Consider the following 23631-nt stretch of genomic DNA (forward strand, 5'->3'; position numbering starts at 1 on the left):
CCCCACCCTTCCAACCCCTAGGCATTTATGCTTTAAGGGTCTGGACTGCTGGTCTCAGGTGTCTCTGGCATTGTGATGCGCAGATGAGCTGCCTAAACCAGAGAAGGGGTTTGGTCTCTGAGCCAAGAACTGGATCAGCCTCAAAGATCAGAATAAGAAAACAGTCTCTATGTGTTCAATAGGACCCAAATATGATTCCTCCAGGTCAAAACTTTTCAAACTAGAAATCACCTGGCTTTTTCCGAGTTTTCATAATGTATACTTTGATATTTTTCTATGTTTACTTATTTAAAGTCTGTTTCTTCCTCTATGAATGAGTACCCACTGCGACTATCTCATAGAAAGTACTCATCAATACCGACTGAAGGAAAAGGACTGAAGGAAGGCTTGCCTGAATGACTCAGTCCCACATCTAAGCACCCACGACAGATGAGGCTAGCCTTTTTATAATCTCCCAAAAGTGACAGCTGTGCGGTGCTGGAGTGGTGAGTGACCGAGAGGAGATACCCAACGTCCAAGGTCAGGAGTGAAGGCCGTGAGGAGATACCCTACGTCCAAGGTAAGGAGCAGCAGCTGTGCTTTGCTGGAGCAGCCATTAAGAGATACCCCACATCCAAGGTAAGAGAAACCCCAGTAAGACAGTACATGCTGAGAGAGGGCATCAGAGGGCAGACAAACTGAAACCACAATCACAGAAGACTAGCCAATCTGATCACATGGACCACAGCCTTGTCTAACTCAAAGAAACTAAGCCACGCCGTGTACTGCCACCCAAGACAGACAGGTCATGGTGGAGAGTTCTGACAAAATGTGGTTCACTGGAGAAGGGAATGTCAAACCACTTCAGTATTCTTGCCTTGAGAAACCCATGAACAGTATGAAAAGGCAAAAAGATAGGACACTGAAAGATGAACTCCCCAGGTCGGTAGGCACCCGATATGCTACTGGAGATCAGTGGAGAAATAGAAATAACTCCAGAAAGAATGAAGGGACGGAGCCAAAGCAAAAACAACACCCAGTTGTGGATGTGGCTGGTGGTAGAAGCAAGGTCCGATGCTGTAAACAGCAATATTGAACAGGAACCTGGAAAGTTAGGTCCCTGAATCAAGGCAAATTGGAAGTGGTCAAACAGGAGATGGCAAGAGTGAATGCTGACATTTTAGGAATCAGCAAACTAAAATGGACTGGAATGGGTGAATTTAACTCAGATGACCATTATATCTACTACTGTGGGCAGGAATCCCTTAGAAGAAATGGAGAAGCCATCATAGTCAACAAAAGAGTCCGAAATGCAGTACTTGGATGCAATATCAAAAATGACAGAATGATCTCTGTTTGTTTCCAAGGCAAACCATTCAAAATCATGGTAATCCAAGTCTATGCCCCGACCAGTAATGCTGAAGAAGCTGAAGCTGAACGGTTCTACAAAGACTTACAAGACCTTTTAGAACTAACACCCAAAAAAGATGTCCTTTTCATTACAGGGGACTGGAATGCAAAAGTAGGAAGTCAGGAAACACCTGGAGTAACAGGCAAATTTGGCCTTGGAGTACAGAATGAAGTAGGGCAAAGGCTAATAGAGTTTTGTCAAGAGAACGCACTGGTCATAGCAAACACCCTCTTCCAACAACACAAGAGACAACTCTACACAAGGACATCAACAGATGGACAATACTGAAATCAGATTGATTATATTCTTTGCAGGCAAAGATGGAGAAGCTCTATATAGTCAGCAAAAACAAGACCGGGAGCTGACTGTGGCTCAGCTCATGAACTCCTTATTGCCAAATTCAGACTTAAATTGAAGAAAGCAGGGAGAACCACTAGACCATTCAGGTATGACCTAAATCAAATCCCTTATGATTATACAGTGCAAATGAGAAATAGATTTAAGGGACTAGATCTGATAGACAGAGTGCCTGGATGGAGGTTTGTGACATTCTATAGGAGACAGGGAGCAAGACCATCCCCAAGGGAAAAAAAAAATGCAAAAAAGCAAAATGGCTGTCTGAGGAGGCCTTACAAATACCTGAGAAAAGAATAGAAGCAAAAAGCAAAGGAGAAAAGGAAAGATATTCCCATTTGAATGCAGAGTTCCAAAGAATAGCAAAGAGAAATAAGAAAGCCTTCCTTAGTGGTCAGTGCAAAGAAATTGAGGAAAACAATAGAATGGGAAAGACTAGGGATCTCTTCAAGAAAATTAGAGATACCAAGGGAACATTTCATGCAAAGATGGGCTCAGCAAAGGACAGAAATGGCATGGACCTAACAGAAGCAGAAGATATTAAGAAGAGGTGGCGAGAATACACAGAAGAACTGTACAAAAAAGATCTTCATGACCAAGATAGTCACGATGGTGTGATCACTCACCTAGAGCCAGACATCCTGGAATGTGAAGTCAAGTGGGCCTTAGGAAGCATCACTATGAACAAAGCTAGTGGAGGTGATGGAATTCCAGTTGAGCTATTTCAAATCCTAAAAGGTGATGCTGTGAAAGTGCTGCATGCAATATGCCAGCAAATTTGGAAAACTCAGCAGTGGCCACAGGACTGGAAAAGGTCAGTTTTCATTCCAATCCCAAAGAAAGGCAATGCCAAAGAATGCTCAAACTACCGCACAATTGCACTCATCTCACACGCTAGCAAAATAGTGCTCAAAATACTCCAAGTCAGGCTTCAGCAATACGTGAACCGTGAACTTCCAGATTTTCAAGCTGGTTTAAGAAGAGGCAGAGGAACCAGAGATCAAATTGCCAACATCCGCTGGATCATCAAAAAAGCAAGAGAGTTCCAGAAAAACATCTATTTCTGCTTTATTGACTATGCTAAAGCCTTTGAGTGTGGATCACAATAAACTGTGGAAAATTCTCAAGAGATGGGAATACCAGACCACCTCACCTGCCTCTTGAGAAACCTATATGTAGGTCAGGAAGCAATAGTTAGAACTGGATGGGGAACAACAGACTGGTTCCAAATTGGAAAAGGAGTATGTCAAGGCTGTATGTTGTCACCGTGCTTATTTAACTGATATGCAGAGTACATCATGAGAAACTCTGGGCTGGAAGAAGCACAAGCTGGAATCAAGATTGCCGGGAGAAATATCAATAACCTCAGATATGCAGATGACACCACCCTTATGGCAGAAAGTGAAGAGGAACTAAAGAGCCTCTTGATGAAAGTGAAAGAAGAGAGTGAAAAAGTTGGCTTCAAGCTCAACATTCAGAAAACTATAAGATCATGGCATTTGGTCCCATCACTGCATGGGAAATAGATGGGGAAACAGTGTCAGACTTTATTTTTTTGAGCTCTAAAATCACTGTAGATGGTGACTGCAGTCATGAAATTAAAAGACGCTTACTCCTTGGAAGGAAAGTTATGACCAACCTTGACAACATATTAAAAAGCAGAGACATTACTTTGCCAACAAAGGTCTGTCTAGTCAAGCTATGATTTTTCCACTAGTCATGTATGGATGTGAGAGTTGGACTGTGAAGAAAGCTGAGCGCTGAAGAATTGATGCTTTTGAACTGTGGTGTTGGAGAAGACTCTTGAGAGTCCCTTGGACTGCAAGGAAGTTCACCCAGTCCATCCTAAAGGAGATCAGTCCTGGGTGTTCATTGGAAGGACTGATGTTGAAGCTGAAACGCCAATATTTTGGCCACCTGATGTGAAGAACTGACTCATTGGAAAAGACCCTGATGCTGGGAAAGATTAAGGGCAGGAGGAGAAGGTGACAAGAGAGGATGAGATGGTTGGATGGCATCGCCAACTCAATGGACATGAGTTTGGATAAACTCCGGGAGTTGGTGATGGACAGGGAGGCCTGGCGTGCTGCAGTCCATGGGGTCGCAAAGAGTCAGACATGACTGAGTGACTAAACTGAACAGATTTATAATCTGCAAAGGATTTATACTACACGTTTATTTAGCAAAAGAGATTATGACATGGTCCACACATAAAATTCCCTTTTTAACTCTAAAAGAATCCGCCTACCAGTGCAGGAGATTCAGGAGACATGGCTTCCATCCTGGGTCAAGAAGATCCCCTGCGGGAGGAAATGGCAACCCACTCCAATATTCTTGCCTGGAGAATCCCATGGGCAGAGGAGCCTGGTGGGCTACAGTCCACAGGGGTCACAGAGTCGGGAATGATTGATGTGACCAAGCGCGCAGCATGCATGGAATAGGGAGGGAGGATTCAGCCCAGCCTGGATGCTGGTAACAACACCATGAGCTGCCAACACAGATTTGAAGACCAGGGCTAATGGGACTGTGCCTCTGTATTTTTCTTCACTACAAAGAGGTAAAGTTCTTCTTCCCCATCACCTTTGTTTTGTGGGTTTCCACGGTCACCCTCCAAGAAAAAACACCTTCCAGTCTATGTTTTTAGGGGAATTAACAAATGCACGGCGAGAGTCAAATACAAGTGCATATTCAGCTATACTAAGTGAGCACAGGAGGATACATGAGTGCGTGTGAACATCAACCCATTTACCTAGCATGGGTGTGTGTGTGTGTGTGTGTGATGTAAAGAAGGACACTCCAGTGATTATCTCTGAGTACTTGAATTTTGATCCTCTCCTTTTTTACTTGGTGTATTGTCTGGATGGAATTTTTACAAGGGTGAATCATTTTTTTCCTTTGCGTTTAGAAGGAACACATCCAGAGATGCGTGAGAGTTTCAAGCAGGGTTTATACATTTAGCTGTGTTTCTGTTTAACTGGAGGATGTGAGCTCAAGGGAAGAGGGAGCGCTGAGTCACCTGCATCTTTGGATTCCCCACAGCCTCCAGCACTGGCCCTGGGCCAGCAGGGGCTCAGTAACTCACCCCCATGCTGACGTCCTGCTTTGAAGGGTTCAGCTCCTCACTGCTCTGAAGTGGGCAGCAAACACCTACCCAGCCCTGCAAGATTCAGGGCTGAGAGAAGAGTTCTGGATTTGGGCGCTGGCACTACTCAGAGGGGGTTGAATGCTCCTTCTGCCCATCCTATCTAACACCACAGTGGTCACAGGTCTCAATCCCATCTCGCTAACTTCTCTCACCATCCGAGTCGTCCCAGAAGGCTCCTGTTCCTCTTGTATTTCCTGTTCCTTCTGACTGTCCCCCCGCCCTTCCCCCTACTCTCTACATGGCCAGTTCCCTTTCATCCTCTGGGTCTCTTTAACATCAGCTCCTCGGGAGACCTCCCTGGACTAGCTTGCTTTGGCAGCCTCCCATATCATTCTCTGTCTTCATTTCCTTCAAGTGCTTACACAACTTATAACGTAATCTAGACACCATCTTTGGAAATTAAAATAAGCAAAACTTTTCCTTGCATGTGCCCTACTCTTCCTCCCCAGAACCTGGCAACTGTCCCAGTGAGAAGGTGAAGGGGCAGTTACTTCCTGAGGGAAGAAGACAGGATTGAGAAAGTCTTATTCCAGACAGAGGCAGCAGCAGTGTGGCACGACCCCTGGCTCCTGAAAGGGAGGTGGAAGGAAGGAAGAAGGAAGACAGGCAAACCGAGGGGTTAGGCCCTGGGGCCCTGGGTGCCTGCCTTCTGAGGACAGACCTGGATGGGGGTGGGGTGGAGAGGCCACAAGGACATCAAGGTAAGGCCTGGAGGCACCTGGACTAGTGTTCACTTCCCAGACATGGCCTTCCAGAGGACGTTCAGGTAGAACCTGTTTGAATACCCTGAGGGGCTGGTCAACAAGACTGGAGATGAAGGCTACGGCCCCTCCCCTTCTGACCTGCGGCCGAGAGGCTGGAGCACTTCCATCAGGTGCAGCAACTGGCAAAGACCTGGGATCAGGTCAGAGGGTTCATGCGTTTGGTGACTTCACTACAAGGAGCAAGTGGCCAGGACAAGGACAGGCACTCTCCAATGACTCCCTAAAAGCCAGGAGATTAGTTACATCTCAGAGGTTGCTCCTCTGCAACAGAAACCAGAAAGAACCCAGAGGGTCCTGGGTGGACCTCTGGCTACTGTGAGGTCTCAGAAACCCTCTCTTCTCACACCCAAATATCACCTTCAAGAGGAACAGGGTTAGTGGACAGAAATCCGAAAGGCTGGTTATTTGTCCAGAAGAGACAGTCATCCAAGGAGAACATTTAAGCCAGAAGAGACTGTAATACTGTAGTTCAGTTCAGTTCAGTTCAGTTCAGTCGCTCAGTCGTGTCTGACTCTCCGCGACCCCATGAATCACAGCACGCCAGGCCTCCCTGTCCCTCACCAACTCTCGGAGTTCACTCAAACTCATGTCCACAGAGTCGGTGATGACATCCAGGCAAGCATAAAATAAGTAAGTGGAGGAGGGCAGAAAACAATCTTTTTCTGCAGAAGATAAGAGGCTTTGGATGAAGGCACCCTCACTTCTCAGTAGGGAGTTAAGGAGAAGAGATGATCATGCACGTTCTTGGGGAAAACTGGCACATGTTCCCCAGCATTATCTTCTGAAACTGTCATTCAAACGTGGTTCAAGAGCAGCCATGCTGACAGAAAAACTGACCCCAATTGTACTGGCATGGGGGGAGTGGTAAGGCCAAAACTTTGCAGGAAATAATGAGTAAGATCTAACTTTATTTTATATCAGATTTTTACCTCAAACCTACTTAAAATTTTCTGAAACATAGATGTTTATATAAATAGCAGCAACAGAGTACACTGGTTAAGCTGGACTTCGTTAGTCATTAATCATGTCATTAATGTATTCAACAGATATTTTTTGAGCTCCTCCTATGTACCAGGCACTGGGCTTGCTGGTAGGGATACTGAGGACAAAGCAGTTAAGTCCCCTCCTTTCATGGAGCTCACAGTTTAGGGAGAGTGACAGCACGAGTCAAAGAATGACATTTGGACTAACTGGGCACAGTGATGACAGCTCAGCACGAGCCCTGGGTTCTGCCTGGTCTGCCACCTACTGGCATGTAGCCTTGGCCATGTTGGTTAAGCTCCCTAAATTATAATAACACCTATGAATCAAGGCAAATTGGAAGTGGTCAAACAGGAGATGGCAAGAGTGAACGTCGACATTCTAGGAATCAGTGAATTAAAATGGACTGGAATGGGTGAATTTAACTCGGATGACCATTATATCTACTACTGTGGGCAGGAATCCCTTAGAAGAAATGGAGTAGCCATCATGGTCAACAAAAGAGTCCGAAACGCAGTACTTGGATGCAATCTTAAAAATGACAGGATGATTTCTGTTCGTTTCCAAGGCAAACCATTCAATATTACAGTAATCCAGGCCTATGCCCCAACCAGTAATGCTGAAGAAGCCGAAGTTAATCGGTTCTATGAAGACCTACAAGACCTTTTAGAACTAACACCCAAAAAAGATGTCCCTTTCATTCTAGGGGACTGGAATGCAAAAGTAGGAAGTCAAGAAACACCTGGAGTAACTGGCAAATTTGGCCTTGGAGCACGGAATGAAGCAGGGCAAAGGCTAATAGAGTTTTGTCAAGAGAATGCACTGGTCATAGCAAACACCCTCTTCCAACAACACAAGAGAAGACTCTACACATGGACATCACCAGATGGTCAACACCGAAATCAGATTGATTATATTCTTTGCAACCAAAGATGGAGAAGCTGTATACAGTTAGCGAAAACAAGACCAGGAGCTGACTGTGGCTCAGATCATGAACTCCTTATTGCGAAGTTCAGACTTAAATTGAAGAAAGTAGGGAAAACCACTAGACCATTCAGATATGACCTCAATCAAATCCCTTATGATTATGCAGTGGAAGTGAGAAATAGATTTAAGGGACTAGATCTGATTGATAGAGTGCCTGATGAACTCTGGACGGAGGTTCGTGACATTGTACAGGAGACAGGGACCAAGACCATCCCCATGGAAAAGAAATGCAAAAGAGCGAAATGGCTGTCTGAGGAGGCCTTACAAATAGCTGTAAAAAGAAGAGAGGCGAAAAGCAAAGGAGAAAAGGAAAGATATAAGCATCTGAATGCAGAGTTCCAAAGAATAGCAAGGAGAGATAAGAAAGCCTTCCTCAGTGATCAATGCAAAGAAATAGAGGAAAACAACAGAATAGGAAAAACAAGAGACCTCTTCAAGAAAATTAGAGATTCCAAGGGAACTTTTCATGCAAAGATGGGCTCGATAAAGGACAGAAATGGTATGGACCTAACAGAAGCAGAAGATATTAAGAAGAGGTGGCAGGAATACACAGAAGAACTGTACAGAAAAGATCTTCACGACCAAGATAGTCACAATAACGTGATCACTGACCTAGAGCCAGACATCTTGGAATGTGAAGTCAAGTGGGCCTTAGAAAGCATCACTAGGAACAAAGCTAGTGGAGGTGATGGAATTCCAGTTGAGCTATTTCAAGTCTTGAAAGATGATGCTGTGAAAGTGCTGCACTCAATATGCCAGCAGATTTGGAAAACTCAGCAGTGGCCACAGGACTGGAAGAGGTCAGTCTTCATTCCAATCCCAAAGAAAGGCAATGCCAAAGAATGCTCCAACTACCGCACAATTGCACTCATCTCACACGCTAGTAAAGTCATGCTCAAAATTCTCCAAGCCAGGCTTCAGCAGTATGTAAACCGTGAACTCCCAGATGTTCAAGCTGGTTTTAGAAAAGGCAGAGGCACCAGAGATCAAATTGCCAACATCCGCTGGATCATGGAGAAAGCAAGAGAGTTTCAGAAAAATATCTATTTCTGCTTCATTGACTATGCCAAAGCCTTTGACTGTGTGGATCACAATAAACTGTGGTATATTCTGAAAGAGATGGGAATCCCAGACCACCTGACCTGCCTCTTGAGAAACCTGTATGCAGGTCAGGAAGCAACAGTTAGAACCAGTCATGGAACAACAGACTGGTTCCAAATAGGAAAAGGTGTACGTCAAGGTTGTATATTGTCACCTTGCTTATTTAACTTATATGCAGAGTACATCATGAGGAACGCTGGGCTGGAAGAAGCACAAGCTGGAATCAAGATTGCTGGGAGAAATATCAATAACCTCAGATATGCAGATGACACTACCCTTATGGCAGAAAGTGAAGAGGAACTCAAAAGCCTCTTGATGAAAGTGAAAGAGGAGAGTGAAAAGGTTGGCTTGAAGCTCAACATTCAGAAAACAAAGATCATGGCATCTGGTCCCATCACTTCATGGGAAATAGATGGAAAAACAGTGGAAACAGTGTCAGACTTTGTTTTTTTGGGCTCCAAAATCACTGCAGATGCTGATTGCAGCCATGAAATTAAAAGACGCTTGCTCCTTGGAAGGAAAGTTATGACCAACCTTGATAGTATATTAAAAAGCAGAGACATTACTTTGCCGACCAAGGTCCGTCTAGTCAAGGCAATGGTTTTTCCCGTGGTCATGTATGGATGTGAGAGTTGGACTGTGAAGAAAGCTGATCGCCGAAGAATCGATGCTTTTGAACTGTGGTGTTGGAGAAGACTCTTGAGAGTCCCTTATACTGCAAGGAGATCCAACCAGTCCATTCTAAAGGAGATCAATCCTGGATGTTCATTGGAGGGACTGATGCTAAAGCTGAAACTCCAGTACTTTGGCCACCTCATGAGACGAGTTGACTCACTGGAAAAGACTCTGATGCTGGGAAAGGTTGGGGGCGGGAGGAGAAGGGGACGACGGAGAATGAGATGGCTGGATGGCATCACCGATTCTGTGGACATGAGTTTGAGTGAACTCCGGGAGTTGGTGATGGACAGGGAGGCCTGGCGTGCTGTGATTCATGGGGTCGCGGAGAGTCGGACACGACTGAGCGACTGAACTGAACTGAACTGAACTGATGTATTCAGAGGACTTAGCTAGCACATAGTAAGTGCTTGCTAAGTGTTAGATTTCACTGTTATTACTATTTTTAATCATCACAAGAAGTTCCTAGCCACAGTTTATTCTGTAGTGGTTACTGGAAATTCTTTTTGGGCTTTTGAAATTGCTACTTTATTGCTCTATATGTATGCATGTGTGCAAAAGTGTGTGTATGTGTATAAAAGTTGCTGTTCTTTTAAGTTTCTGTTATGTCTTTTCCAAAAAGATCTACATAGCAATTTTGATATCCTATGTAGCTGAGACAAAAATCAGCATGTGATTATTTAAATACTGGATTTCAACAAAGGTACCCATTGAGTGGGAATACCAAATAAGAGAACTAACATTTTCTAAGTGTGGTTTGTTTTATTGCTTGTTAAATTATATGCTGTACTCAGCAATCCAAGAATAAAATGTTTTAACCTTCAGGCATCTAACCAGTTTAAGATTTGATGACTTGGGACACTGGATAAATTTTCAAGATCTCACTTAATGTAGTCTTGTTAGTACTCATCATTCTGTCAGCCACAGCCCAGAACTTTCCCCACTTTACAAAGAAGAAAGTGGAGGCTCAGAGGGCATGAGAAATCTTCTCAAATCCAACCCAAATGAATTTGTTATTGAGGTTTTTATTTTAACCTTACTTTGCTTAACTCCAATGCTTTGCTCTTTCCAGGGTCCATAATATCTCTAAAAATTTCTCCAAGAAGCAAAGAAAAAAAGACCAAGAGAAGCAGAAAAGGTAAAAGATGAAAGACAGAGGTCAAATATAAGAATTACTAGAAAAAAAAATCAAAACAGGAAAAGAAGCAACACTAATGAACATAAAAAACTTTCCTGTGCTAAAGAAAGACCTGTGTCCTTGAGTTGAAAGGGTCTGCTTTCAGCTCAGTGTCCCACCATGGGCAGCAGGTATTTGTTAAATCTCAGGTTGCTTTTCTAGTTTGTGATATTGATGAAAGGAGCTAAGCCTGTAAGAAATCCTGGGAGCACAGCTGATTCAGCAGTTGAGACTGGCTGGCGGAAACAGGCCCCCCCCCCCCAGGGACTGGGCCCGTGTAACAGTATTATACTCCACTAAATTTTATTTCTTTTAGTTGAAGGTGAGCCAGCTTATCATTTTCAGTACCAGTAACAGCAAAAGTTAACACAGTCCTGTATTCCCAGAGGGTAGAGACTGAGGGGGAGGTACCTGTCTGCTTAGTGGCTTATATAGGAAAAGCTGATGTTCAACTCAGGGCATGAAGGTCCCTCCTGTGAACAGAATAATCCTCAATAGGCCCCCTCAAAAATCCTCGTAGAAAAAGAGCCAACAATGATACTGATTAAACTCTGGAGTGGTGCTGAAACTCTAGGTGCAGGTCAGACACTCACTGTTTTCCTCCAAAGGATTGCACGGTATTGAGGGACACGCTGATTGTTTTGGTCAGAGAGGGTCACAGACAGGAAGAAGGGGCTCTTCTCGGCATCATTTCCAATGTAGTTCTGATGGACTGGAAAAGAGGCAGATTCAGAATGTGAAAATGCGGTTGGCTCCTCTGGGTGCTGGGAGCAGTGGGTGCTGCAGGTGGAAGCCAGCCCTTCCCACAGGATCAGAGAATGGTAATCTCCAGCCCAGCTTGGGACAGAACCTGGTGACTCTATCCTAATCATGCTTTCTGGGTCCCCCTGCCAGGGATGGGCTGAGGAATGAACATGTGACCCGATTCTGGCCAGTGAGATAAGGGAAGAAGTATGTCAAGGGGTTCCTGAAAAGGCTTCCTCACTGCTGAAGATGGCCTTCCTTTTTCCCTTGGAGATGGTGGTGTCTAGAAGTGATGCCTGGAATTACTGCAACCATCTTGTGACTCTGAGGAGGGCCAGCACAGACAACATCACCGAGCCTCTGACTCCAGCAACCCCAGAGTCTACCCTACCTCTGGTCTCTTGCTCTCTCCCTTGAAATTTAAGCCAGTTGAGGCAACTGAAGACATCTAAACTGATGGCACCACCTTTCTCAGAAGTTCTCACTACCCCAGGCAAAGGCTTTCAAGTAATTGGGAAGATAACAAATTTCTCCCCATTTCTTTCTTTATAAAGAGATATGTCTTGCCAAATAAATTAACTTCTTAGAATAATACAGTGTCTGATTTTTTAAAAAAAATATCATTTGGGTCCAATCAAATAGCTCAAGTATTGCATCTTCTACAAATAAATCAATAAATTAATGAGTCAGCCTCATAAGCAATTTCTTCAACTCATTTCTAATCCTGCCATAGTGATTACTCTTCCAGTCTCACTACCATCTGTTGCTGACCATGTTCCTGTTTTCATCTTTCCATGTATGATCACGTGAATCCTTCACATCGAAATGTGCACCACTACTCACGACAGAGCTCTTGGTATGTGCCACGCACCAGGCTTCCTGTGCCTCATTGACACTTCTGTTCAAACCTCCTAGGCATGTACGAGTAACATCTTTGCTTTAAAGATGAGGAAATTAAGACTCAGAGAAGTGGGAGTGACTGGTATAGAGTCCTAAGTGGATAATAGTAGATCCAGGATTCAGTCTGCAGTCCCCACGAGGGCAGGGATCATAACTGCCTTTGCCAGAGCACAGTGCCTGGCACATAGCAGGTGATAAATAAACCCTGGTCACCAGAACCTATAGCATAATGCCTCTCTGTTCTGTATTGGCCCTGGAGCTCAGGGAATCGTTTCTCTCCTCATTACCTTGAATCAAGCGTTCAAGACCCACTGCAGACTGAGTATGGGCCTGTTAAGTCTAAAGTTGTTTGTGCCTTGCAAATTTTTCTCATCTTGCAAATCACTTATTCAGACTACTTAAGCCTCTGTAACTCCCCAGGCACAAAAACAACTGGCAAAAACTTAAATTAAAAAATTAAAAATATAAGTAACAAATTTAAAACTGAGAAAATCTTCTATGGCTGAGACTCTGAATCGAATCTTCAAATCTATGGAGGTTACAACTGACCTTGAAATGAAGGGCCTTGGCCTCAGTATCCTCTAATCCAATAAGTTTCACATATACAGGGCACCAGAAATTACACTGACACTAATTTTCATTCTGTATATCCTTTCTTCCCAACCACTGGAATGGCATAATTACCTTGTCCTAAAAAATACTTGAAATACCATCTGGTGTGGTATTCTGGGTTCTCTAAGTGCACGTCTGTCCTTCGCCAAGTACCCGGCAGAGCAGTTGCGTTCTGTAATGGAACAAAGTTATGCCATTAAGAGACTTAGAAAGTAAACAAGGTAGCAATGAACCAGATGCCAAAGAAGCAGAAAAGTCACTGTTAAAAGCTTACAAACAGGGCTGTAAGCACATGTTCTCATTAGAAAAGACATCCAGTCTAAGTCCACATAATAGAAATTTTCTGGAGGTCCCTGGGGTGGAGGAAAAAGCACCAGGTGAACCAGTGAGCTAAGGGACTTCTAACTTGCATATAACTTGAAAGTTTTTTTCCTTTCTGGTACAAAGCTTCCATGATATCTGGAAGTTGGTGCCCCCTAGAGGCAGGCCCTTCTGATTGTTATCCCTGTAACAGGCACATTTCACCTGGAAAACATCCTGGCATCTTATCTGTGTTCATATTTTTTTGTAAAATTTTAAAAAATTATCACAAGTAACTCAATTGATATGGAAAATGTGGATAAACATAGTGAATAATCTGAATCATTTGTCCAAAAATAATCTTTATGAATGATTTGATATGGTTCCTTCTAATTTTTTCCCAACATTTTCTTACCAAAATGGAATCATACTGAATGTACAGTTTGAAATTCCACTGACATCTCTGTTGCACCATGTGCCAGACTACTGGCAGATTCTTTTCTCATTCTTACATGCCTCTAGAGATTTACTAGACATTTGTGGTCAGTAGTGCTTTCTTTATCATGCTGAAGAAGTTCCCTTCAATTTCAAGTTTATAAAGAGGCTTTTCTGAGAAATGGATATTGAATTTTACTGAAAGTTTTTTTTTGGGCAATGATTGAGCAAATATGTTAAATGGGGAAAATCATAGTAATGTAATGAATTACCTTAATGGCTCTTCTGATACTGAATCATTCTTAAGATTTCTGGAATACACCCTTCTAGGTATTCTTCTGATATATTTACTGCTGGATTTTAAAAAATGACTATGTATCATATTTATTAGATGAATATATAGGTTCCTTTTCTGTATGCCTTCAGGATTACATTACTTTATAATGTAAGTCAGGATGCTTTCTGTCTTGCTGCTGCTGCTGCTAAGTCGTTTCAGTCGTGTCCGACTCTGTGTGACCCCAATAGAAGGCAGCCCACCAGGCTCTGCCATCTCCAGGCAAGAACACTGGAGTGGGTTGCCATTTCCTTCTCCAATGCATGAAAGTGAAAAGTGAAAGTGAAGTCGCTCAGTCGTGTCTGACTCTTAGCGACCCCATGGACTGCAGCCCGCCAGGCTCCTCCATCCATGGGATTTTCCAGGCAAGAGCACTGGAGTGGGGTGCCGTTGCCTTCTCCGTCTGTTTTGCTACTGCTCTGGAAATACTGATGTTCACGGAAAGAGCTCTACATGCCAGGTCCTAGGTCACACACTTTACATACATCACCTCCATAGTGTCTCCAACAACTCATGAAAGAGAGTTGATTTTAGCCCCCTACTTTCAGATGAGGAAACTGAGGCTTAGAGAGGTTAAGTATGTTGCCTAAGGTGGAGAAGGCAATGGCACCCCACTCCAGTGCTCTTGCCTGGAAAATCCCATGGGCGGAGGAGCCTGGTAGGCTGCAGTCCATGGGGTCACTAAGAGTCGGACATGACTGAGCGACCTCCCTTTCACTTTTCACTTTCATGCATTGGAGAAGGAAATGGCAACCCACTCCAGTGTTCTTGCCTGGAGAATCCCAGGGACGGGGGAGCCTGGTGGGCTTCCATCTATGGGGTCGCACAGAGTTGGACACGACTGAAGCGACTTAGCAGCAGCAAGGTGGCAGAGATAATAAGCAGTGGAGCTGAAACAGAAATCAAATTCAATGTCAGAAGTTTTTAAAAAATCTTAACCATTACATCATCTTCTGCATGCTTTATTTAATGTTCTGCCTTTTTAATCTATCAAGGGGTAAAAATAGGCTAAAATTTGTATATATGTATGTAGATATCTTTATATGTATGTATATGTATATATATGTATGTATCTTTACACCCAGGTGTGCCAGTTGGTAAAGAATCCATTGCTAAAGCAGGAGACACAAGAGATGTGGGTTTGATCTCTGGGTAGGAAAGAGCCCCTGGAGAAGGAAATGGCAACCTACTCCAGTATTCTTGCCTGGAAAATTCCATAAACAGGGGAGCCTGGTAGGCTATATTTCATGGGGTTGCAAAGAATCGGGCATGACTGAGCACACACACACATCCACACCCATATATGTAACTTTCTATTTGGCAATAATTTTAAACTTACATAAAAACTGCAAGAATAAGAAGAGTGCAAAAAGCATCTGTCTGCCCTTTATCAGATTCACCTACTGCTAACATTTTACCTGACTACCCACTTGTTCACTACTCTCTCTCCCTCTACACACACACACACACTTTTTCTGAATCATTTAAGACTAAGTTGCATAAATAATAGCCCTTTATTCTAAACACCTCAATGTGTATTTCCCAAGAAGAAAAATATCTTTTTACATAACCCACGATACAGCTTTATCAACAACTGTAAATGTAACCTTGATACAATCCTTTAATCTGCCATCTGTATTCCAATTTTGTCAACTGACTCAACAATGTTGCTTGAAGCATTTTCATTTGATTGTCATGTCTCTTTAGACTCCTTTAATCTGGAACTTTCCCACAGGTTTTCTTGTCATTTATGACACTGACATTTCTGAAGAATGTAGCACACACATACCTCTTCTTTTTCTTTTTTTAAATAAAGCACTCCTCATTTGGGGTTTGTATGAGGTTTCTCTATGATTAGATTCAGGTGATGCGTGCTTGGTTGGAATATAACATAAGCAAGGATTGTCCTTCCCAGCGGATCAGATTTCAAGATGTCCATCTGTTTCTCATTGGTGATAGTAATGTTGATCACCTGCCCAAAATGTTGCCTCCCAGTTTTGACCTTCTGGTGTGATTAGAGAAGAGCATATAATTGGATTTTGTTCCTCATAGAATTTCTGGCTGATTCATTGTCACCAGCTATTCGTTTTATAACCATAAACCACGGGCAGTACTCCTGGTCCACAGCTCTCTTCACTGTGCTGCCATGTAGCACGCAGCTACAACATCATTTGGAGTCCAGCAGCCAGCCTCAGGAATCATCTGACCAGACATCAGTGGGGTCCAGCCAAGGCAACTGGCCTTACACCATCAGACCCAGAGTAGATGGTGTCATGGTTCCAAGGCCCTGGGTCCTAGAAAGCATCAGCAGAGCCTGGAGAGGAGACTCTTCCGTCACCAGGACACTTAAGCCTCTGGAACCTCCAACACTTGCATGGTTCAGAGAGCTTCTTCAGCATCGCCAGTGATTTCTGATGGACACTGAGAATCAATGCTCTATACCAAGGGTTCTAACAGAACCCAAAGGGAGCATGAACTTGGTTGAGGAAAAAAATCTTTATTTTCCCTAGCTTTCAACTAAAATTCAGCATTTCATTCAATTATGAATGTATGCAAGAAGAAACGGAGAAGGCAATGGCAAGCCACTCCAGTACTCTTGCCTAGAAAATCGCATGGACAGAGGAGCCTGGTGGGTTGCAGTCCATGGGGTCGCTACTAGTCAGACACGACTGAGCGACTTCACTTTCACTTTTCACTTTCACACATTGGAGAAGGAAATGGCAACCCACTCCAGTGTTCTTGCCTGGAGAATCCCAGGGACAGCGGAGCCTGGTTGGCTGCCGTCTATGGGGTCGCACAGAGTCGGACACGACTGAAGCGACTTAGCAGCAGCAGCAGCAAGAAGAAAAAAAGTAGAAGAAACAGCCTTGATAACCATGTCACCAAAAGAAAAAAAAAAATCACAGATACTTTCAGAACTCATCCCAGTTAGTGCAGATATCTCAAAATACTGTTGATGCCATTCCCTGCTCAAAATTATATCAGTTATAAGATCTGCTGCTGAATTTGTTATTTAATGTATTCATTGAAAAGCATGTGTATTACAGTATTATAAATTAGGTTTAAAAGTAATTTTGATAATTATTTCAATACAACTGTTTTCCTTTGTAATTCCATGTATCTTGTTTCAAGCATAAAAAAATATTATTCTGAGAAGGGGGTTCAAAGGTGTAGAAAATGTGCCCCAGCTCTAGACCTTCTGCAGCCCTGAATCTGCAGACTTGCCTCCTAGTGCTCGGAGTGTTGGCACCAGCGGAGTGGAATAATACAGGTGAGGCAAGGGGCAGCACGCACCTGGGAGTGAGAGATGGGACTCTGGCCGGTGTCACAACCCAAACCTCTATTGAGTACAAACTGTCAACTATGAGTTCTTTTTTTAATGATCAAAAAGGTACCTATTTAACTTTCATCTTCACAGAATACTAAATTAAACTGGGGAAAAACCCAACACCCAAAATGTTGTGAGTCTCACAGAGCAAGACACTTCCTATCCCTTGTTAAAAGCACATATGATGAGGTGTAAAGACAAGAAAACATGCAGGAACTGACAAAAGAAACGGAGGCTAAGCGGAAAACAAAAAATCCCTCTGCTCAGGATCCCAGAAGAAAGACTCTGAAAACCAGTGGGCTCTGGAATACCCTTGTGGGCTTCCAAGTTGGCATTAGTGGTAAAGAAACTGCCTGCCAATGCAGGAGATGTAAGAGATGCAGATTTAATTCCTGGGTCGGCAGATCTCCTGGAGCAGGGCATGGCAACCCACTCCAGTATTCTTGCCTGGAAAATCTCATGGACAGGGGAGTCTGGTGGGCTACAGTACCTGGGGTCTCAAAGAGCTGGACAGGACAGAAGCAAATGAGCACACATGCACATACACCCTTCGTAACTACCTGATCAAGACAGAGAAGCTTTTCAGCACCCCAGAACGCTCCCTCATGCATTTTCCCAGTTGTCACTCAATCACACTCTGAAAGGTAAGCACTATTGTGACTTTTATCACCACAGATTAGTTTTACTTACTCTTGAACTTGATGGAAACCAAATCATATCATCTGTACTCATTTGAGTCAGGTCCTTTGTTCTTAGACCTTAGGCGTGTGACATCTACTTTATCAGTGAAACAGTAGCTCACTCTTGCCTCACTGCTACACAGCAGTCCACGTATGAACTCCAAAATTCATGTGTTCACTTTCCAGTTGATGGACATATGAATGGTTTCCAGTTTTTGGTAATTAAGAATAAAGCCATGATAGGGACTTCCCTGGTTGCCTAGTGGTTAGGACTCTGTGCTTCCAATGCAGGGGCCACTGGTTTGATCCCTGGTTAGGGAACTAAAGATCCTACATGCCACATGGTATGGCCAAATTAAAAAATAAATAAAACTCACACACAGAAAAGAATAAAGCCACAATGAACTCTCTTTTCTGTTGGGTGTACATCCTGGGACCCAGAGGATACAGACATTCAGTTTGGGTAGATACTATCAACACTCTCTGAGAGGGAGGCACCTATTTACACAATTAGCAATAAATAGAAGAGTTTAAGTTGCTCCACATTCTCTGATCAACTCTGAGCGATTCAGTGCTTTAAATTTTAGTGGTTCTAGAGTGGGTGTGCATGTGTGCTTGCTATGTTACTTCAGTCATGTCCGACTCTTTGTGACCCTGTGAACTGTAGCCTGCCAGGCTCCTCTGACCATGGATTCCCCAGGCAAGAATACTGGAGTGGGTTGCCATGCTTTCCTCCAGGGGATGTTCCCAACCCAGGGATCAAACCCACGTCTCTTATGTCTCCTGCACTGGCAGGCAAATTCTTTACCACTAGCGTCCTGGAATGGGTGTAGTAGTACCCAATTGTTGTTTTAGTTTTACAATAAATTTTAACTATTTTAAGTATGACTTAAATTTTAGAGAAGATTCCAAAGATATAGAAACTTCCTACAGCACTTCAAGGTGACAATGACACATTATTTAGTTGATATCAATCAACAAGAAAGTTAGGAGGAAATATTCCAATGAATACATTTATCAGACAACCAAACTTTAACATTGCAAATACCCATACTGATTGTATCCCTTTTTAGATAATCATTTGCTAGAAGGTATTGTGGAGTAATTAACTCAAATTCTTCTATACCGCAGACTTGCCTGAACATGTCCACAGGGTTGAATGAGTCTTGAGACTGAATCATTTCTGCATTAGATTTCAAAGCCCACAAAAGCTCCTTGTTGTGTTCCTTGTTTTGTTTTGCTTAACCACATATACTTGTGGGATGTGAAGGATGATGACTGTATATGGCTAAGATATTGTAAGGAGAACTTAATCAAAATCCATGTATAATAACCCCGTTTTGTCTGAATGCTCTCTAATATTTGACTTTAAGCAGGGAATTCACATAACACAAGCACTCCGACTACAAATGAGAGCCACAGTTTCATGTGATGCCAGTCACTTTTCAGAGTCCTTTCTAGAGAGAGTTTAATTCATGAGCGAACGTTTTAAAACTGACTTTCCCTCACTTTCTAGAAAAATTGCAAAAGAACACTGGCAATAAAAAGATGGATCTTTAAAATAATAAACTAAAAAATGTCGACTTGCAAATATAGATATAAGCTGGTTGAACAAAGTGAAATCACATGAAATTAAAATCCTTTCTTTCTGCCAACCCCAATGTCCTAATCGACTTTCTTTCCCTATAATAACCATGTCATCAGATTGGTTTGGATAATCTCAGGTCCTTTTATGCGTTTACAAAAATGCGTTTATACATATGTGCACACACTCACATACATACATATGTACATAGGCACATATAATCTGCTTTCATAAATGGGAGAGTATTATAGATACTACTACACTGCAACGTTTTCACTAAGAAAAAATCTAAGATTCCTGTCAGTATCTACAGATCTACCTTGTTCTTTTTAACGACTACATAGCTTTTTTAAAAAAGTAAACACTTCAGTTGAGTATAGATGTAAAAACGATATAAACGTAAAATGGCCTAAAGTAGAAAGTTAAGGTTCTCTAACTTCTTCCCTGACCTCCCATTTCCACTCCAAAAGCAATTACTATTAAATTCTAAGTTGTCCTTTTGGAAATTTTCTTGCATATTGGCAAGCATGTTTATCTTTTATGTTTGTTTTTAAGGAAAGGGGATGATATCAAACAAACCATTCTGGAGCTTGCCATTAAGTCTAGCGCTGCAATGGTAAACATTTTCCGACGGTATTACATTTACCACTACCTCATTCTAACAGCTACTAAGCATTCCACTGTATAAATGTATCATGATTTTCAAAATCGGAGAAGGCAATGGCAAGCCACTCCAGTACTCTTGCCTAGAAAATTGCATGGACAGAGGAGCCTGGTGGGCTGAGGTCCATGGGGTTGCTACTAGTCAGACACTACTGAGCGACTTCATTTTCACTTTTCACTTTCACACATTGGAGAAGGAAATGGCAACCCACTCCAGTGTTCTTGCCTGGAGAATCCCAGGGACGGCGAAACTGGGTCGGCTGCCGTCTATGGGGTCGCACAGAGTTGGACACGACTGAAGCGACTTAGCAGCAGCAGCAGCAGCATTCTAACAGCTACTAAGCATTCCATTGTATAAATGTATCATGATTTTCAAAATCATTCCTCTACTGATGGAAACTGAGGTTGTTTCCCGGTTATTTTTCCTATTTTAAAATGATGCTTCAATGCACATCCTAGCAGAACTGCTGACCAAATGGCATATGAATTTTTTTCTTTTTTTTTCTTTTATATTTTTGGCCACGCTGCGTGACATGTGGGATCCCAATTCCCCAACCAGGGATCAAATTCACACCCATTGCATTGGCAGTGCAGTTTTAATCACTGGACTACCAGGGAAGTCTCAGTATATGTATCTTTAATTACTAATTGCCTTCCCAAAGGGTTGTACTCATTTACATGTCCCCCAACAGTGTGTAATCCCATGGACAGAGGAGCCTGGTAAGCTACAGTCCACAGGGTCCCAAAAGAGTCTGACACGACTTAGCGACTAAAACAACAGCAGTGTGTAAGAGAACCATCCCCGTGCTAAGGAAGATATCTGTAAAAAGCTGAAAGACTGTCCCCCTGCTTCATCATATACTAATTTCTACACACAAATGAGCTCTAAGGGAGGTCTCCAGTGATCTACCCGAGGGTCAAACTCATTTTAATTAATAACCTGAATGAGTACGCAGATGGCAGGATAAGCACATCTGAAGGTAATACAAGATTCTCAGGGGGGTTAGCCTATTGGCTAACAGATGACAGATCAAGATGTCAGAAAAAAAAACAACAAAAAAAACCTTGACAATTAGCAATCATGGGACACATGAATAAGATTAAATTCAGCCTGGACAACTGTAAAATCCTACACTTAGGTACAAACACTGGAGAAGGCAATGGCAAGCCACTCCAGTACTCTTGCCTAGAAAATCCCATGGATGGAGGAGCCTGGTAGGCTGCAGTCCGTGGGGTTGCTAAGGGTCAGACACGACTGAGCGACTTTACTTTCACTTTTCACTTTCACACATTGGAGAAGGAAATGGCAACCCACTCCAGTGTTCTTGCCTGGAGAATCCCTGGGAAGGGGGAGCCTGGTAGGCTTCCGTCTATGGGGTCACACAGAGTCGGACACGACTGAAGTGACTTAGCAGCAGCAGCAGCAGGTACAAACACAAATTGTACAAGTACATGGTGGAGAAGGCCAGGTGCTATAAAGTAGCAATTCTCTCTCTCTCTGTTTTTATCCAGTAGGAGATGGAGGCTCGGCAACCTTGAATCCTTATCTGGTAAGTGGTAGAGCTGAGGTCTGAACCCAGGTTTGTTTGACTCCAATACGTCTCCACTGCACCATGAAGTAGCCTCACAACAAAATAACAGCACACGTGGAAAAGACTGGGGTGGGGTGGGGTGGGGATGGGGGTGGTATACTGCAGGTGCCTAACGAGTCCCCAGGCTTCGTGAAAAGAGGAGCGTGTGCATAGCAAGGAAGAGGAAGAGTTGGCCTCTGTGGCAGTGTGGGGCGAGCCTGGAGCTAGCTGTTCATTCCTGAGCACTTCCACCTAAAAGATCCATTAATATGCTCCTCACATGCGTCAAGGAGCAGTGTCAAGGGTGATGATAAGTAGAATTCGGTCCATGTCTTAGGAGAAAAATAGCAGATGTCCTGGAATGCTGGAAAGCCTGTCATGTGGAAGAAGGCTCAGCCTTACACTACAGGCTCCAGAAACCATAAATAGAAACTCTGAGTGGAAAATATAGATGGATGGATGCTGTTCAGTAGAAAGAACTTTCTAGCAATGAGAGACACTGAAAAACGGAATGAACTTTAGAGTTGTGGTACAATGGGAAATATATATTTGGCCTTTGGTTCCTGGCACAGAGCTCCTAAAGCCCTTGGAACTTCCTGAGTAATAAAAGTGACAGGGGCATCTTTTGTCCAAATGAGGCAACTCTTGGTGGGCCCCCAGCTAGCTTCAGGATGGGGCTGGCAGCTCGAAAGACCAAGTTTGATTAGAAGCTTGGAAATTCCAGCCCTACCCTGCAACCTTTGGGGAGGGGAGAGGGACTGGAGATCGAGTTAATCAACAATGGCCAATGATTTAATCAACCACACCTAAGTGAGTTTCCGGGTTGGTGATGACATCAAGGCACTGGGATGATGGTGGACCCAAAAAGGGACAGGAGCTCTGTGCCCCACCCCCATCCCCTGCCCTCTGAATCTCTCCCGTTTGGCTGTTCCCGAGTTGTGTCCTTTCTAATGAATGGGTATGGTAAGTAAAGTGCTTTCCTGAGTTCTCAGAGTCACTTCAGTGAATTATTGAACATGAGGAGGGGGGTTATGGGAACCTCTGACTTAGTAGCCAAGTCAGACGGATGTGTGGGGACCCAATACTTGACACCGGTGTCTGAAGTGAGGGCAGCTGGTGGAACTGAGCCTGAAACCCATGGAGTCTGATGCTAGCTCTGGGTTGTCAGGATTAGAATTGAACTGAACTGTAGGAGACTCAGTTGGTGTCGGAACTGGTTGGTATCCAGAGAGAACAAAAACCTATCAAGGAGAGAGCAAGTTTCCATTCCTGGAGATAGTATATATTCAGGCAGGGACAGATGAGCTGACTATTCGCAAAGCTGTCGCAGGGATTCATGCTTTGGGTGGGGGATGGGCCTAGATGAACTCTGGAGCAGGAAGGTATGGTCCACGGACTGTGCTGATCTGCCAAGAGTCTGTGATGGAGTTGACAGCAGTGGAGAGCAAGTTCTAGGGGATGCAGCCAAATAAACAAATACATATTTTTAAAAAAGGACCATTTTTTAAAAAAGAGTGAGCCAGAAAGGACCACCTCTTTCCCAAAGACTTCAAGGAAGGCTGCCACTGTCCTGAGTGGAGTGTCTCTGAGGTGCTGAGACCACAAGCCGGCATTCATGTAAACCCACAGCTCCATCCTGTATTACCTGGGTGGCTTAAAAGTCTCGAGCTGGGAATTTAGTTTCAAGCTGTCTGGCAAAAGCAAAAGCAAACCCTTCCTCTGATTCTGAGAGTGATTCTAATATGCGGTTTTTCCCCACATGGCCTGGGTTCTTTGTGAAAGTGAAAGTTGCTCAGTAGTATCCGACTCTTTGTGAACCCATGGGCTATACAGTCCATGGAATTCTCCAGGCCAGAATACTGGAATGGGTAGCCTTTTCTTCTCTAGGTGATCTTCTCAATCCAG

The 23631-nt window shown here is 43.4% G+C and overlaps 1 protein-coding gene across 1 annotated transcript in view; it reads right to left on the minus strand.

Moving 5' to 3' along the window:
- Positions 1-23631, minus strand: part of GARNL3 (GTPase activating Rap/RanGAP domain like 3) — a 168585-nt gene that overhangs the window by 66216 nt on the left and 78738 nt on the right. Inside the window, exons 5-6 of the mRNA XM_055400212.2 lie at positions 12903-13002; positions 11168-11286 (exon numbers count right to left, since the gene is read on the minus strand). Of these exons, the coding sequence (XP_055256187.2) occupies positions 11168-11286; positions 12903-13002 (219 nt within the window). The remainder of the gene's footprint in view (positions 1-11167; positions 11287-12902; positions 13003-23631) is intronic.

The sequence above is a fragment of the Moschus berezovskii genome, chromosome 11 (genome assembly GCF_049115385.1).
Source record: "Moschus berezovskii isolate FMDL1 chromosome 11, NW_MosBer_1.0, whole genome shotgun sequence".
NCBI lineage: Eukaryota > Metazoa > Chordata > Mammalia > Artiodactyla > Moschidae > Moschus > Moschus berezovskii.